We start from the raw sequence: 17,519 nt of genomic DNA, 5'->3' as shown, positions 1-17,519 counted from the left end.
TATCTTGATTTGATTGTTGTGTCGCGAAGGAGGTGAGTATACTGGCATATCTTTGTATATTCGTTGGGTCAATTACCATACGACGTTGAGAAGGTTCCGTGTGTCGTAATTGATTTGGCGTTGAGCCTAAGTAGTGGCCGTCTTTGATTACAGGCCTAATTGGTGGCCATGGCTCATGTGGAGCATTGTTATTGTTATAATTTGATTGTGATTGTAATCATTTGCTTATATGGATCCATGTAATGCGTTGGCACAAAGGTGAGTATTATAGATTGCAATAAACCTTTGTGCATTGCCCTCCTTCGTTTATATGATTGTATGCAAGCATATTCACTAAGCATTCGCTTACCTTTGATTTGTTTTCCATTTTATAGGTGGTTCCGGAAGAAGGAACTTGTGATAGTTGATTTGAAGTGTCGTTTTGGATTGCTAGTTGATCTAGAAGGTATATTTGGCCATTTGCGGAAGAATGGTTTCTTTTTGGTTAGAGACTTAGTTATCCCTCCTCTTCTTGGCTCTTGACACACTTGGATTTTGGTAAATTTGTTCTTGGTATATATTTCAGCAAAAGTGATCATGTATGGGTCACTTGGAATGGCAAAACTTGTATTTTGACTTAAAAAGTGTCAAAATGGGTAATTGACCCATTTGATTGTGTACATGAATGTTGAATCAAATGGATGTATAAATATGTTTGTAAATGTGTTTAAAACTTGTTTGAACTTAGAAGTGATGTACCATGAAGTTTGGTTTTGATTTGAAATGCTATAAGTAGGTTTAAGTGTCAAAAGAAGTTTGGTGGTTGCTGATCTCGGCTCCCACTGCGGCGCAATGGTGATGAACCCTCCCACTTCGGCGCAGTGTAAATCCTCAACTTCGAATTGAGTTTTGTTTCCACTGCGGCGCAGTAGGATGGGGTATGCAACCTCCCACTGCGACGCAGTGGGGTACTATGGTAAAAAAAAAATTCTTATTTCGTTTAAATTGGGTCGTGTCGTTTCAAAATCACTGTAATATTCACACACACACACACACATATATATATAACTCATCACTAATTCACCATCCAAAGTTCCAAATGGTCAAAATCTCACAAACAAACAAGCCATCGGACACGTTCGAAATTGAAATGGGTATAATTTTTAAGTAAGCGGAACGCCCTTCGGGACCAAGATCGGGCGTTCCGCACGAAAAAAAATGGAGGGAACGGGCTACTCCTCTCAGTCTAAAGGATATAGAACTGCAAAATCAAAATAAATTTTCATGAAGTAGAATCCATTGAGATTAATTATATATATACTAAAAACTTATGCAAATGTACAAAAACTTTATGCGTGAAATTGAAAGGACTAAACTCGATAAACCGAAAAACTGAATTTTTTTTTTATATATATACCCCACTGCGCCGCAGTGGGTTGAGCACTCCCCACTGCGCCGCAGTGGAAAGTCTCGGCAATGAAAGGGAAAAAGGCCCACTACGCCGCAGTGGGAGGAAATCCAAACTTTTACGTGGGATTCCACTGCGCTGCAGTGGGCAAAACCACCCCCACTGCTGTTCAGCAACCCTAAAACCATTTCAATACTTGATCAAACTTGTAACCTTCAAATTTCAAAACCAACATCTTAAAACACATTCCAGAGATTGACAACAACTACATAGACACATTTAAACATAATTACAACATTATCTTGTTTCAAATCCCATGAACACCATCAATGGGTCATTTACCCATTTTGACACTATTTTCGCCCAAAGTGTAACTTCACAAACTTTCTAAGAACTTTACACCTGATCAATTTCATAATTTTAACAAAAATATGACCATCAAATCAAAATGTACCAAGAGCTATGAGGAGGGGGATTTCTATGCCTCTAAACCAAAAGTTGTCATTCAACCAAGAATGACCTAATACCTTCAAGTCTTGCAAAAACCAACTTCAAGCTCTAATCAACTCTTTCCAATCAACAACACTAGTTCCTTTTTCCGGAAGTACCTATAAAAGGGGAAACAACTAAAAATATAAGCAAAGGCTTAGTGAATATACTTGCATACATTTACGAATACGAAGGAGGTAAAAGTACAAGGACTTTTACATGTAACCTACGACACCGTCATGTCACATTTACATGTTCACCTTGCACACTGACAACACATATATGGATCCATATAAGCTAAACAATCATAACAATCACATCTATCGGGATTCTTAGGCCCCGGAGGTTCTTAAGCCTCATATCATATCAACTATCAGGATTCTTAGGCCCCGGAGGTTCTTAGGCCTCATAATCACAATGCCCCATATGGGCTCATGCCACATCAATTACCACACATGGATAAATAAACTTCAACATGATGTGGTCAAATACCACCCATGGACAAAAGACTTCAACATCATGTGGTCAATTGATCCAACATATACATAAAGGTATGCAAATATACTCACCTCCTCCGCTACTCAAACAATAAAGCTAAAACGATAATGCACAACAAGCTTCAACCTATGATCAACACATAAAAGTCCATAAGCTTATGTTCACAACATGACTTGCTCAACCTAGCCATTCTCAATCACTAGCCTTTTCTAAACCCAAAACCCAACTCATTTGTCATTGAGTTATTTTCATCTTTAACAATAACATTAGGTAGTTCAACCTACCATTTTCATCCACATTTCGATGACTAGTAAAAATTCATCCTTTCTCATTAACTAAAATTTTCACATGAACTTATCAATTTCATAATCAAACGCATCACATAGTTCAATGACAACTAGGTTAACTAAGGAATTGGGGATAATTAACCATAATTCATAATCTAGAAAAAACCCCAATTTGGTTCACTCCATGAACCCTAATTTTTAGAGAAAGATGAAAACTAATTAAGGGGAAATCAATACCTCAACAACAACAAGCTAATTCAAGACTTTAAATTTGAAAATCCTTCTTCCCCTTTTTCTTGAAATTTTCGGCCACCACCACCCTTCACCACAAACCCTAACTTTTAAATTCTGGAATGAAGACTATAGATGGTGATGATTATTATTGTGATTTCTATCTTTTACTTGGATGAATTAATCTTTGATTTTGAAAGAAAATGAGAAGGGATGCATGAAGGGAAGAAGAAGAATAGAAGTGGGAAATGACTCATAATCAAATGGATGGCTGACACTTCTAGGGGATGCCACGACCCAATTCTCAATTTGTGGGTATTTTACCCGCTATCCGCTAAAATTCCAACTAAATTAACCTCATATCTAAAAATAAAATACTAGAAAATTAATTTAATGTCAAAATTATAAAAAGGGGTTAATTTTTTTTACCTTAAAATTTTTGGGGTGTTACAGAAATGTACAAGCATTTAAAGCACATACTAATTTTAACCAACTTTCGTTTTAACTCCCTAAATTTTAACCAAATTTTGTTTTAACCCTTAAAGTTTTTATTTTTAACTTTTATCCCACATCAAAGTTTTTGCTTTCATTTTTGTGACACTAAACTTTTAGGTTCTCATGTTTTTATCAAACAACTTTCACATAGTTACGAGTTCACTTTTAAATATTTGGTCTTTGATTATTTTCATTTAAGTACTTTATGCGTGGAATGTACAAGCTTTAAAGTTATGCGTAAAATGTACAAGTTCTTATAGCACATAATAATTTTTACCATTTCTCAATTTAACCTCCTAAACTTTCTATCTTTTTAGTTTTTGCCACATATTAAAGTTTTCGTTTTTATTTTCTTGACACTAAATTTTTGGGTTTTCATGTTTTCATCAACTAACTTTCACTATTTGGTTTTGACTATTTTTATTTGTCTTTTTATATACATAACGTTTTTTTAATTTGCCACACATCAAAAAAAATTTTATTTTCTTGACACTGATTTTTTGGATTTTCATGTTTTCATCAAAAAACTTTCACATGATTACGATTTTACTTTTTAAACACTTGATTTGACTATTTTCATCCATTTTTTTTCTTATATATAACATTTTTAAATTTTCCCCACATCAAAGTTTTCATTTTTATTTTCTTCACACTAAATATTTGGATTCTCATTTATAATATACTAAAAAGCTATATGAATATACAAGTACGTTATGTGTGGAATGTACAAGTTTCTATCTTTTAACTTTCATCCCACATTAAAGTTTTCGATTTTATTTCCTTGACACATTTTTTGGGTTCTCATGTTTTCATTTGTTGAGTCCCAATGATATGTAAATTTAATGATGACAAATCGGATCTATAAACACTTGGAAATCTTTTGGTTCTTGTAATCTGATCTGGGTCAGACTAAGCTGACACAACTTGCTATCTATAACTGACCCAGATCATGCTTCAAACTTTGTATTGTAATATGTTATGGAAGCAAGTGCTTTTCAAGCTGCATCAACAAGTACATAGCATTCAATCCAAGTCGAAGAGAAGGATTGAAGATAGAGGACCAAGCTAGTAGTGGAAGGCAGTTTGAGATTAGCAGTCAGCTTGGAACACTTAGGCAGATTGGTGCTTTGACAAACAACCCAATCTGTGTCTGACAATCAAGTGAAGATAACAACCTGGATTGAAGATAGGGATAAATGACATGACTAGGAAGAATCCTAGGATCCAGGTTGGTGATTAGATATACATATACGTGTCCATACTCTTATTGGACGATGAAGAATGTCCAGGTGTACGTGGGGGACCACAAGTACGATGAAGGCACGATTGATTATTCCTTGATCGTCCAACAATAGAAGAATACGTGGCTGAATTGGATACCAAGTGAAGAAGGAGCTTTCACCTATAAAAGCTATACTCCTTGTATGCATATGTGTGACATTCCTTTGAATCATTCTTCACACAAAGTTTTCTTTGCTCTCACACACAGCTTAGTCTGTGAGAAGTCAGCTTGGGCTGCTTCTTTTAAGCGAAAGCTTTTCTGATTGTTGTTTGTCATTTCAAAGGGTTGTTTAGATATTTGTAGGTTATCTTTATTCCGCAACAACCGTGTAATTCTTTGTATAGATTTTATCTTAATAAAGGATTACATTTGAAAACCACAATCTGCGTTCAAGAATGTTTATTTACTGCTTTACTGTTTTATTGATTCATATTATCTACATTGCTTATATTAATATTTGAGTCGTTAAAGTTATTTTCAAAAGTTAGTTAAGGAAAAAGAAAAGTTGTATTCACCCCCTCTACAACTGTCTGTGTTCATTATACTTTGGTATATTGATACACTTCTGGGACATAATATCATCAAATAACTTTCACTTGGTTACGATTTTGCAAAAAAGGTTATCTTGTCACTGAATTTTTGGGTTCTCATATTTTCATTAAATAACTTTCACATGGTTACGATTTAATTTTTTCATGTAGACAGCGTATCTCGCGGCAACGCGCGGTTACTATATAACTAGTTATTTCTAAATATATTACCAGTATTATGTCATAACAACAGCACATGATTGAGACCAAACTAGAGTTGACCATAAAACCTCCATGGCATCTTCCTCACTTCATCCATCGATAAAATTAAACAAATACTTCCACATTTAAAACTTGCAGGCCTCAAATCTCCCCCTTTTTGTGAACCTTCCAATTTCCACACTACAAATCACAAATCTAACCTATATCTGTCTTTTTCTTTTATTTTTATTTTTTACTTTTTCCCTTTCTAAAAAAATTACAAACTTTGACTAGTCAACTTCCCCATCCTTCCATCTTTCTCTAAACATTTCCCTTTTTAAGCTCTCTCAAGATCCAGATTTCCCACCTCAAAAAATCTCTCTTTACTACAAATCCTTTAATGGGTAATCATTATCAATATATACACACATATATATAATATAAATTTCCATCCTTTTTTGCAAAATCCCATCTGGGAATTTGTAAATTTATCAGTTTCAAGAAAATGGCACCAAATTCTGTTGTTGTCACAATAGACAACAAAACCAGCAATATCTCTTTAGTTGAAGTCAATAACAACAACAGCAATAATGATGATGACACAGAATCATCTGTGTTTCTTGAAAAACAAAAAACAGCAAGTACTAAACAGTTTTCATGGTTACTTTTACTAAAAGCACAAAGATTCCTGTCTTTCTTTCCATGGTTAACAATGGGTTGTTCCAAAACATTTGTTTCTGTAAGAAAGCGCATTGCTTTATCAGATTCAAACAAAGATGAAGTCAAATATAAAGAAAAGATTATGTATAGATTCATAAGAGCATTTCTTGCTATATCTATAGTTGCTTTGGTTATTGAAGTCATTGCTTATTTCCAAAACTGGGATTTGGATTTGGGATATGTTTCTAATGAAGCTATGGGACTTGTACACGTGGCATATTTTGGTTGGATATCATTTAGAGCTGAATATATTGCTCCATCTATCACTATGTTGTCACAGTTTTGTGTTTTGCTTTTCTTGATTCAATCTCTTGATAGATTCATACTTGGGATTGGTTTCTTTTGGATCAAATTCAAGAAAATTAAACCAATGATTGATTTTAATGATGATAAGTCTTATGATGTTGAAGATCCTGAAAGTTTTCCAATGGTTCTTGTTCAGATCCCTATGTGCAATGAAAGAGAGGTACTAAAAAAATATCAAGAAAGTAGGCTAAATTTTACCAAAAAAATATCAAGTTTTGAATTTTATGAATCTTTTTATTAATTTATTATATGGGTTTTGTGTGCTGAAGGTGTATCAGCAATCTATTGCATCTGCTTGCCAATTGGATTGGCCAAAAGACAGGATTTTGATTCAAGTTTTGGATGATTCAAGTGATGAGCTTCTGCAGATTTTGATAAGAAATGAAGTGAATTTATGGAAAGAAAAAGGAGTGAATATAATCTATAGACATAGATTTGTTAGAACAGGATATAAAGCTGGAAATCTACATTCAGCAATGTCTTGTGAATATGTCAAAAACTATGAATTTGTTGCCATTTTGGATGCAGATTTTCAGCCTAATCCTGATTTCCTTATACTGACAGTTCCTCACTTTAAGGTAACCAACTTATTAGATTGTCTCTCACCAATAATTGTTCATGGGTATGCTAACTTGCTATATTTAGCAATTCTTTCACTTTTTTGTTTTTCCATTATTTGGTGATTAAGCAAAACTATATGATGTTTACTTCTTTGTCTAGTAACTTAAAAAAACTATTTTTTAATACAACCTTTACGGTGCGTTTGTATTATAAGTTCCAAATACCTAAGATTGAAGTATCATCTAAATTGGTGCCTGGATGTATACATTAGTGTTTAGTCATTCGGAATCGATTCATTAAAACTATATCTGTTAGTGGCTTGAGCCACTAAATAAGTTCTTGCAGTCGGGTGTGATAAGGCCATCCTTTTTAGTTCGGATTGTTAAAACCCTCTCTGTGATTGGTTTGTGTCACTGAAATAGACTCTTTGCAGCATTATTTCGTCAGGGCCACTCTTGAAAATGATTAAAGATTTTTACTTGTAATAGACTAATAGTATGTAATTTTTGGGTGATTTCAGGGAAAACCTGACTTGGGTCTTGTTCAAGCTAGGTGGTCATTTGTAAACAAGGATGAAAATTTACTTACAAGGCTGCAGAACATAAACTTGTGCTTCCATTTTGAAGTCGAGCAACAAGTGAACGGGTACTATCTAAACTTTTTCGGGTTCAATGGCACAGCTGGTGTTTGGAGGATCAAAGCTTTGGAAGAGTCAGGTGGTTGGCTTGAAAGAACAACAGTTGAAGATATGGACATTGCTGTTAGAGCACATTTGAATGGATGGAAGTTTATTTACCTTAATGATGTCAAAGTTCTTTGCGAATTGCCCGAGTCTTATGAAGCTTATAAGAAACAACAACATCGATGGCATTCGGGTCCTATGCAACTCTTTCGTCTCTGCCTCCCTGCAATTCTTGCATCCAAGGTTCGTTAGATTCTTCTTTCAAAATCTTGAAGTTTAATAAGCTTTATATAGAGGTAGTAATTTTGATTAGTTTCCTGTAAACTGGTCAGTCCAGGTTATGTTTTTTATCTGTTAACGGGTCAAACAGGTAAAACTAAAAAAAGTTAGTTCACAGGAGAATGGGTCAAATGGGTCGAATCACACCTGCTAGCACTGATCTGAATTTGATTATGAAAAGAATTGTCGTTAAGATTAAATATCGGATCGTTTTGCAGATATCAAAGTGGAAAAAAGCAAACTTGATCCTCTTGTTCTTTCTTCTGCGGAAAATGATTCTACCCTTTTACTCGTTCACTCTATTCTGTGTGATTCTACCATTAACAATGTTCATACCTGAAGCCGAATTGCCAATCTGGGTCATCTGTTACGTCCCTGTTACCATGTCAATCTTGAACATTCTACCAGCCCCAAAGTCATTCCCATTCCTGATGCCATACTTGCTCTTTGAAAACACAATGTCAGTAACCAAATTTAACGCAATGGTCTCGGGCCTCTTCCAGCTTGGAAGTGCATATGAGTGGGTAGTCACCAAGAAAACTGGGAGGTCATCAGAATCTGATCTGTTAGCATTTGCAGAACGAGAATCTAAGAGTTTCAGTGAAGAGAAGATCCAGAGACGGTTATCAGAATCAGGACTTGAAATGCTCGGGAAATTGAAGGAACAGGAGACTCCAGTTGTTGCAAAGAAGAACAGAATATACAGGAAAGAACTTGCACTTGCTTTCCTACTGCTTACTGCTGCCACAAGAAGTCTTTTATCAGCTCATGGTATCCATTTCTATTTCTTACTCTTTCAAGGTTTGTCGTTTCTTGCTGTCGGGTTAGACTTAATTGGTGAGCAAGTAAACTGAAAACACCATCTTTTCAATCTTAAAAACTGTTAGAAGATGAACATTGAAATGAAAATGGCTGGTTCCTGGATCAAATGTCGGTACATACTGATTCAATAAGGAGAGTGTTTCGTTGGATATAGAAGGATACTCGATATGATATCAGAGTTGATTTTTTGTTTTGTTCTATTGTTGTATAAGTTATTACAAGTGTTACTATTTCTTCAATCGTTGTTTAGTTAGTAGGAGAGTCGATACTTACTCAAAGCAGTCGTTATATAAAGATTCAATTTGTGCAAATCTTGAGTTGCACATAATATATTTTTCCTTTTTATTGATTTTTAGGTTAGCATCATGATGTCACTTTAACTTTTAAGTTCTTTTTTTGTGTTTGTAAATTTCAGCAAGTGTTTCGATCTTAAAGAATAATTGTTCAGGAGGATCAGGACATCGCATGACTTGTATGAAGTTGTAACTTTTTTCTGAAAACGGCCGAAATTAATTTCATCAAATTAAGTGAATGAATACGAGTAGTATGAACCCGAAGATTAATGTACGACACTGATTGAGTATTAGCTGAAAACAACCAAAACAGAACACATATACTGTAGATACAAACACAATAATAATAACTTTCTTATATCGACCCACTAGCCAGGTCTAAACAAGATGAATATTGACCAAGCCGAGAACCACTGCTATACTTTAGTTGAACCAAAGTTAAGACCTTGGGGAAATCTATCAGGGTTCGAATAATAATTCTTATATTTGTAGGAGTGGATTATTATATTTGAACCATCTGCCCAACTGGATATCACTTAACTTGACTCGCCGTTAAAAAAAAAAATGATGAAAGTACTAATCCATGTATGGAAGTATGGAACTAAGAGAAGACATGTATTCCAAGATGTGATGTGATATTAGCAAGAGATGCAATACCCAGGTACATGAAAATGTAAACCGTAAAGTCTTCTCCGTTTGTTGTTTATACAATAACTTATAAGTCAAGGATACTCGGTTAGGTTGCTAATGAAAGACTCATATTTGCGAATGACATGAACAAGAAAAACCTTCCCTGTTTATTATTTATATAATAACTTTTTGATAAAGTATCACAAACTTTTTTATGTGTAGTAGAATGTGGATGTTTGTTTGAATCAGAAGTGCAATGATATATGCGGCCTTAAAATCTGACCTTATCAATCATCATATGCTTAACACATGAAAATATGAAATATGTTTTCTTTCGTAGTATGTCTTTGATTTTTACCGATGGTCTAATGTCTTAATGTCTATCTTTACACATAAGATAGGTACTATCTAGCAGTGACAACGGGGTGGTGAAAAATAACAAAACATGAACAAATTAAAATAATAAACTCTTTTGTAGTAGAAGAAGTCATATCAAACTACAATTGACAACAAATTAAATTAAAAGAAAAGAAAAATAACAATAACATAACAATTCAATATCAAATAATAAACAAACATAAACAAAATTCCAAAAATAAAATTAAAGTGATATAAAAACGGTATTTTATTTTTTTAGAAGTTTATTTAACTTGATTTATTTATTAAAGATAGGAAAAAAAGAAATGATATGAATGAGAATGACTAATAAATACTTAGGTTTATATATAATAATTTATTGAGAGAGTTTTAAGGATATTTGTTTTGTTAAAAAAAGATTTATCATAGAGTTTTAAATATAATTATTTATTTAATAAACAAATAAAAAATATAAAAGATCTAGAAAAAGGAGAAAGCTCTAGCGTATGATGTGTAATTTCGAGTCTTAAACTTTATAACACGAATCACCTAGCGACCGACTACCACACACTTGCGGGCAGTGGACCCGTTCGTATACAATATAGTTAACTTGGTAAATCTGAGATCAAACACAAGGACTATTGTTACAGAAGTTGTTAAAATAATGAAATTCAAAGTAAAAGGGGGGTTGTGACCGTGTTGTCTCTCTGCTTTTGAAAGTCAGTTAGCAGAAATGAAATGAAGTTAGTAATTTCGAGGAATTAATCGAAAAGGGTTTTTGTTTTAAACAGAAGCTTAAGAGTCATCTACCTCAAATCCACTCGACAATGGTTCAGGTTGTACTTTAATTAAGCTCAAATTCAATTCAGTTGACGTTGATAATCGTGGCCAAATAAAGACACAAACTGGTACCACCAATGTTTGTAAAATCATTTATATTACCTAATTAATTAGTTCCTTTGTAAAAGCCGGTACCACTAATGCTTAAAACAATTTATCTAACCAACTAGTTTGTTTGACTATCCAATTAACAATTGTATCTATGTGACGACAACGTGGTACCGCCAACCGTTAATTACCACGTTGAAAAATTGATTCCTTTTATAAATTGGCATTCACTATCATACCATAAACTAACGACAATTGATTATCCATACTTCTATATCTATATCTATACTCTATTACAGTATAAAACAAACTATTCTCCTCTCTTTTCAACTTTCTACCTTTAAAATACCCAAAATACCCCTAATTTTTCAACACATTCTTAACTCACACACTAAATCTACCCAATATACCCCTAAAACATTTTCCAACCATATTTATCCAATCTATCTCCTTTATTCCATTAATTTAAATATTTCCACCTAATATCTCTATAATACTCTTAATAAAATTATTTACAAAAGATACATCTTTTTACCAAAAAATAACCATACTACCACATTTCATCAATTACTTTTAGATTAATAACCACATCATTACACCACCGCGACCGTCACCACCCATTGCCACCACCGCTACCACATTGCGCGAGTATCCATCTCGTAGATAAACAATTGAAATAGTGTATATATTCAACTAGTATCACTAGCGAAGAACATATATATCACCAACAAATTAATAATCGATAAAGAATCAATTCATCAAAATCTCAACACAACGATAATTGAAATCAACATTGCAATTAATAAACTAGTGCAACCGTCACATTATGTCTCATTTCATATTGGTAGATGATTAAACGATTAGCTACGCATAATGCAAAGATAAAAACAATCGACAATAATTGAAGTCATATTGTACCGAATGAAAAAATCAATCCAACTGAATGCTAGAATCATAAATGGAATGATGAGATGAACCAAACGAGAATTTGATCTTCAAAGATGTTGAATGTGATAAAATATGCCTTCATATTAACAATTTGTAACGGGAGTTAGGCTTTGAAACTTTAATTTTCTTCATCTTAACATCCTTGCAATTCATCCGAAAGTATCCACAAGCACATCTTATACCATATTTAGCCATTTTCTTCCATAAAACCTGTTATGGATCTGAAACTACTCGTACATACCATAAAACATCAAAATAGAGGTACAAATGACTATAATACATAACATAAATGACCTAAATTAATGTGGAAAATATGGATATATTTAGTTACATGATGTAATTAGGAAAAAGTTTTAAGCCTAGAAAAAGCTTCAAGGGGTGCCAAAGTGTACCTCTAACATTTATTTTTAGTTATAGTATAGATAAATTTGTATATATCGAAGAAAACGAAAATAATGATTGATTGAGAAGGTTTTTCTTAATAGTCTTTCATTTTAAACCCTAAAGTATTGGTATAACATAAAATATTACTCTTATATTATTTTGTATTAATTTTATTTTAAACTTTAAAATATGTTATTTTAAACTTTGAAATTAGTTTTATCTAACATTAATCTATTATATTATATACTCTAATAATTATGATGGAAGTGAACAGTGATGAGCCATATCTGACCCATTACTATTTTCAATCTTGTCATTTTTTGTTTGGATCACAATTTTCTTTGGGCATATTTTGAATTCGATCCATGTTCCATGCTTTTTTTAAAAAAAATCTTTTCGCAAAATAACTATATGTATTATATATGACAAACTTTTAAATATTGTTAGGCAACCTCTTTTTCTTTAATATGTATTCGGTATGTAAACTTAGGGGTGGGTTATTTTGAGAACCATAAAAAAAAAGAACGCGAGAACCAATCCTGGCCATTGATTTTGATCTTGATGATATTTAATTTTCTCTTTCCTCATTTTCACCCAATTCATTCAAATGGTTTTATCTCACAAACTGTACATCGTTAAACGAAAAAAAAAGCATGGGTAGTCTTAAAATTTCGTGCTCTTTCATTAGAGATGCGACTTGATATACTTTTGACAAACTTTTAAATTTTGATTTTTTTAAAAAATTTTTTTTTTAGCGATAATCCTACACATGATCCTACACATGTGTAGGACGTCCTACACATGTGCATGACATGTGTAGGGTATACATTATACACATCCTACACATGTGCAGGTAAAAAAAAAATTCGAAAAAAAAAATAATTTTGAAATTTAAAAGTTTGTCAAAAGTATATCAAGTCGCATCTCTAATGAAAGAGGACGAAATTTTAAGACTACCCATGGTTTTTTTTTCGTCTAACGATGCACGGTTTGTGAGATAAAACGTTTTGAAAAATTTGGATGAAAGTGATGAGAAAGAAAAAAAGAGATGAGATGTATGACCCAGATTGGTTCTCGCGTTCTTTTTTTTTTGATGGTTCTCAAAATAACTTTTCTCTGTAAACTTATAACCAATTTTTGTATATAACTTTTAGACTTATAAATAGCATAAGGAAATTGCATTAATAACAAATGCAAACATGGTAGTTAAAGATCCTCATAAACTTCTAATTAATTTAGTTAATGTAAATGACGACATAATTCCAATTGTATTTTAAAATGGGAATATCTAAAACCCGATAACTTTGGGCAATTGGGCCGCATTCGGGTCCTCAATTATCTGTAGAGAAACCCATTACCCCACTATTATTATTAAACGGGTCTGGTATTACTTAAAACTTGATCCATATCTGACCCGTGGCCATGCTCATTGCTAGTTACCCGAAAAGATACCAGACAAATTAATAAAATGAAGTTTTCAGTTAAGAAAGTCTTTCGGATGTCGTGTTGAAACAAACGAAGTTTTCACTTAAATAAGTGCTTCTTTTTTATCCAAACACAAACACCCCTTTTAACTGAATTGAGTAATAATTATTCAGACCAAGCGCCCGTTTAACTACTGAGAGGGCTGCCTGCCGGCATATAGCCAATTTCTAACGTCTCAAGGTATGTTTGTTCAGCTCTCATTATGCCTGTAGTATTATATGCACACACGGTGTTTGATGAAATTCCTAAATGAATTTTTTTACATTTTCTTTCTCTGTGTGTGATTTTGGTTGAATTTGTTTTTAGATAATTTGGAAGTTTGAAGCATTAGTTTGTTAGTTAGCAAATTAGGCCTTGTTGGTTAAATTAAGTTGCTTTCCTTCTTTATGCACCGACCGAATTCAAATTCCATTTCTAACAGATGCCAGCGAATCCCATGAACCAAATGGTCCCGGAAGTTTGAACAACTCGTTAGTCATGACTTTTGTTTGTTAAATAAAGTTGCTTTCTGTCTTTATGCTTTTTTCCAATAGATACCCCTATGATTATGAGCCATAAAGGTTAGGAACCATGTGATGATGCCTAACCTATTTCCGTAGACTAGCCAAAAAGACATCACGAATGCGACAAAGTTTACTACCTTGTTACACTTTAGTTTCCCTGTTATTTGTCGGTGGGGAAGGGATAAAAAATGTTTGGTTCAATAACCGCTTGTATTGAAGTTATTGGAATATCAAATTCGAGAGTCACTAATCTTTTCTTCCTTAATTTATTTGTCTGATAAGATATTTACATATCCATGCAGTTAGAGCTATACATACAAAATGATGGTACTGTCATGCTCAACAGCACATTCTTTGATTAGATTCGTGTTACATTCTTCTGCTGTTACTGTAAGTTCAGCCCCATGTAGCAGCAACAGTACCAGTTTCAGTCAAATGACTAGTCGTCCAATCATTCGACAAAGAATGTGCAAATTTTATGCAATTGCGGGTAAGTCATATCAAAAAATTTGTGCAGTAAGTCCACGCAGAACTTCTTCCACCCAACCAGGAAATTGGGAAGATCCCGATAGCAGTGATAGTGAAATGGAGGATGAGTTGGAAGGGGAAGAAAATAATCTGGACTTTGAAAGTGATTGGGAGGAAGAGACCAATGCTTTGCAGGCCTCAAATAATATTGAGAAGCTCTCCACGAGCCAGATTGAGGAAAATCTTATCAAAGGTCTTTCTGTGTTATAGACTATCCCTTTGTTTCTGTTTTCATTCACTATTATGGTTATTACAGTCTAATTTCTTAACCCATGCCTTTGATTTTGAGGGCATTTTATACTATCCCATATCATGATTATTATTTGTTTTTATATATATAGAGGTTGAAGAACTTTTGACACCCGAAGAACTAGCAATATTTCAACAAAATGACTCCCCTGATATAGACAAAATATCAACTGTACGTTTCAAGAGTATGAAGTTCCTGTTAGTCTATAAGAACAAGAATATATTCTCACTCATAACGTAAAAAGATTATTAGAAAAGTGTTTTGTTCTTAGTGGCTTTGAGCATTGAATTTGATCTTCTAAGATTTCATAACGCAGGAGAAGTGGAACCCCTTACATACCCTGGCCTTAGCAGGGCAGATAAAGTTCATGGACAACCTTCTAGAAAATGGATTTGATATTGATGCAGTTGATGTGGTAACTTACTAAGGCTTGCAATACCTTTTAAAAAAATGTGCAACTCTCCCTATAGGTGGTGAAATTGATGGGTTGGGGGAGATTGGGTAAATGCCTAAATGGTTAAGATAGTGCTGGTCAAAGCGAGTTGTTTTGACCTACCAACACTTTTTTTTTTGGCCAACCTAGGTAGCCGATTCTCTTTGGGAGCCGACTAATCCCAGGGTGACCAGCCTGACCACCTGCTTTGTGGGTAGTCTGGAGTTGTTGAAGTCTGTAGCCACAATGGGGGGTTTATTCTTTTGTTCCTAGGATTTGAACTTGAGATCTCCAGGTATTTTCACCCATTGGAGACCAAGCTTTTACCACTAGGGAGTAGTATACACTTGAGTATGCTTGGGTTGGTTTTAAACTACTTGATTTTTTGCCTTTATGCAAGTTCTAAAATTTACCAATTAACAATAAAAGATAACCGGGCTGACCTATTTCTTCTACTTGGTTAAATTAATTTGATGATGTAGGATGGCCAGACTGCTCTTCACAAAGCAGTTATAGGTAAAAAGGAGGCAGTCATTAGTCATCTTTTAAGAAAAGGTGCAAGTCCTCACGTTCAAGATCAGGTTGGACATTTCTCCTTCAATATCATAATCATTTTTTCCCGTTTTAAGTTTTCAGAGTTACTAAGTGTCATCATGACAGGATGGTGCCACTCCACTTCATTATGCAGTTCAAGTGAGTGCCATGCAAACCGTGAAGTTGCTGATCAAAAGCAAAGTTGATGTGAATGTTGCTGATAATGTAACTATTGATTTATTTTCCCATTAACTCTTTACTTCAATTTAGTATATCCATGTTTTGAATACTTGTTCTGACAGGAAGGATGGACCCCCTTGCATATAGCTATGCAAAGTAGAAACAGAGACATTGCGAAAGTTCTGCTTGTGAATGGCGCTGACAAGACTAGAAGAAATGAGGTCAGCCACTATAGTACCATTGTGCTAGTATCGTCAATCACACACCCTAATATAACTGCAAGAAACAAAAGTGATACATTTTTAAAGAAGCAAATTTGACGCATTTACTTATAAAAACTTCGACATGTGTTATCCTATATATCTAATGGGTCAATGGGTTAGTTAAACAATAAGTTTAGATATAACGGCTCAAACATCATTGTAAGTGGATTTGAGTGCACAAGACCTCTTAAATCAGATCATAAGAATAGATTATTGTTGTATACATGAGGTCTTCAGGGAATGCTCTAATATACTCCACATGTTTATTTTTAAGAGGTCTTGCAACTTTTCGATAATTCAGTGGATTTAGGGACATTGTACTTCTTCATCTGTTTGTGAATTTGGATTTTGGGGTTCTCCTTATGAAAGGTTGGACATTGTCTTTTATTTATTATACTCTATTATGTTTCAGGATGGGAAAACGCCACTTGACCTAGCCTTATGTTATGGGAAAGAATTTAAAGCGTATGATCTTGCCAAACTACTGAAGCTTGTACCAGCAAACAGTTATGTCTAATGACAGTTCACTGCTCACTTGCACCTCAAGTTTGGTAGCAGAAGCACCGTGGTCATATTATTTGTGGCGACTTGAATGGTGAAATTTGCTGAGAGAATAACTACTCATGAGATCTCCCTCGACATGCCCATGTATCAATTTGCTTCCAAGGTCGAATGGAAATTGAAAGGTGTGGGTTGTAGGTCATTACTCCTTGGTAATCTGTGTAATGTTGCATCGTTGTTCCAGACCCCCTCAGATTACTTGAGATCTGTATGTAATATGTACAACTATTTAACCAAAAATAATGAAAGAATAGGACACAAAAGTGGTATATTTTTAGCTTTATCTGATCCAAAAGCTATTAAAGCGCTGCGTATTGTTTCATTACAATTAGAAAGTAGCTTTGTTTGTTCTGAAAACATACGAATCGGTGGGTTTTGTTAATGACAACCCTCATGACTGCCAATAAACTATTTGGGTGCATTAAAACTTATATTTGTCATACGAAATATTAGGGGAGGTTTAAGTATAAAATATTATACTTTTTATGCATGTAACAAGGTTAACGAAAACC

General features: G+C 33.8%; 2 protein-coding genes across 2 annotated transcripts; both read left to right on the top strand.

The window, feature by feature from the left end:
* Positions 1-5,708: 5,708 nt before the first annotated feature.
* On the top strand, positions 5,709-9,119 carry LOC122588582 (xyloglucan glycosyltransferase 4-like). Its single transcript, XM_043760721.1, has 4 exons — positions 5,709-6,586; positions 6,696-7,004; positions 7,508-7,912; positions 8,167-9,119. The coding sequence occupies exons 1-4, from the start codon at positions 5,906-5,908 to the stop codon at positions 8,800-8,802; spliced, it is 2,031 nt and encodes a 676-aa protein (XP_043616656.1). The 5' UTR covers positions 5,709-5,905; the 3' UTR covers positions 8,803-9,119.
* Positions 9,120-13,718: 4,599 nt separating this feature from the next.
* LOC122587466 (ankyrin repeat domain-containing protein EMB506, chloroplastic-like) lies at positions 13,719-17,288 on the top strand. Its single transcript, XM_043759647.1, has 8 exons — positions 13,719-13,935; positions 14,561-14,979; positions 15,128-15,207; positions 15,353-15,451; positions 15,952-16,050; positions 16,130-16,228; positions 16,306-16,404; positions 16,859-17,288. The coding sequence occupies exons 2-8, from the start codon at positions 14,580-14,582 to the stop codon at positions 16,961-16,963; spliced, it is 981 nt and encodes a 326-aa protein (XP_043615582.1). The 5' UTR covers positions 13,719-13,935; positions 14,561-14,579; the 3' UTR covers positions 16,964-17,288.
* Positions 17,289-17,519: the final 231 nt, after the last annotated feature.

This window comes from Erigeron canadensis, chromosome 2 (assembly GCF_010389155.1).
Source record: "Erigeron canadensis isolate Cc75 chromosome 2, C_canadensis_v1, whole genome shotgun sequence".
NCBI classification, from domain to species: Eukaryota; Viridiplantae; Streptophyta; class Magnoliopsida; order Asterales; family Asteraceae; genus Erigeron; species Erigeron canadensis.
The sequence above is the reverse complement of the archived record's forward strand: the minus strand, read 5'-3'. Positions and strand labels throughout refer to the sequence as shown.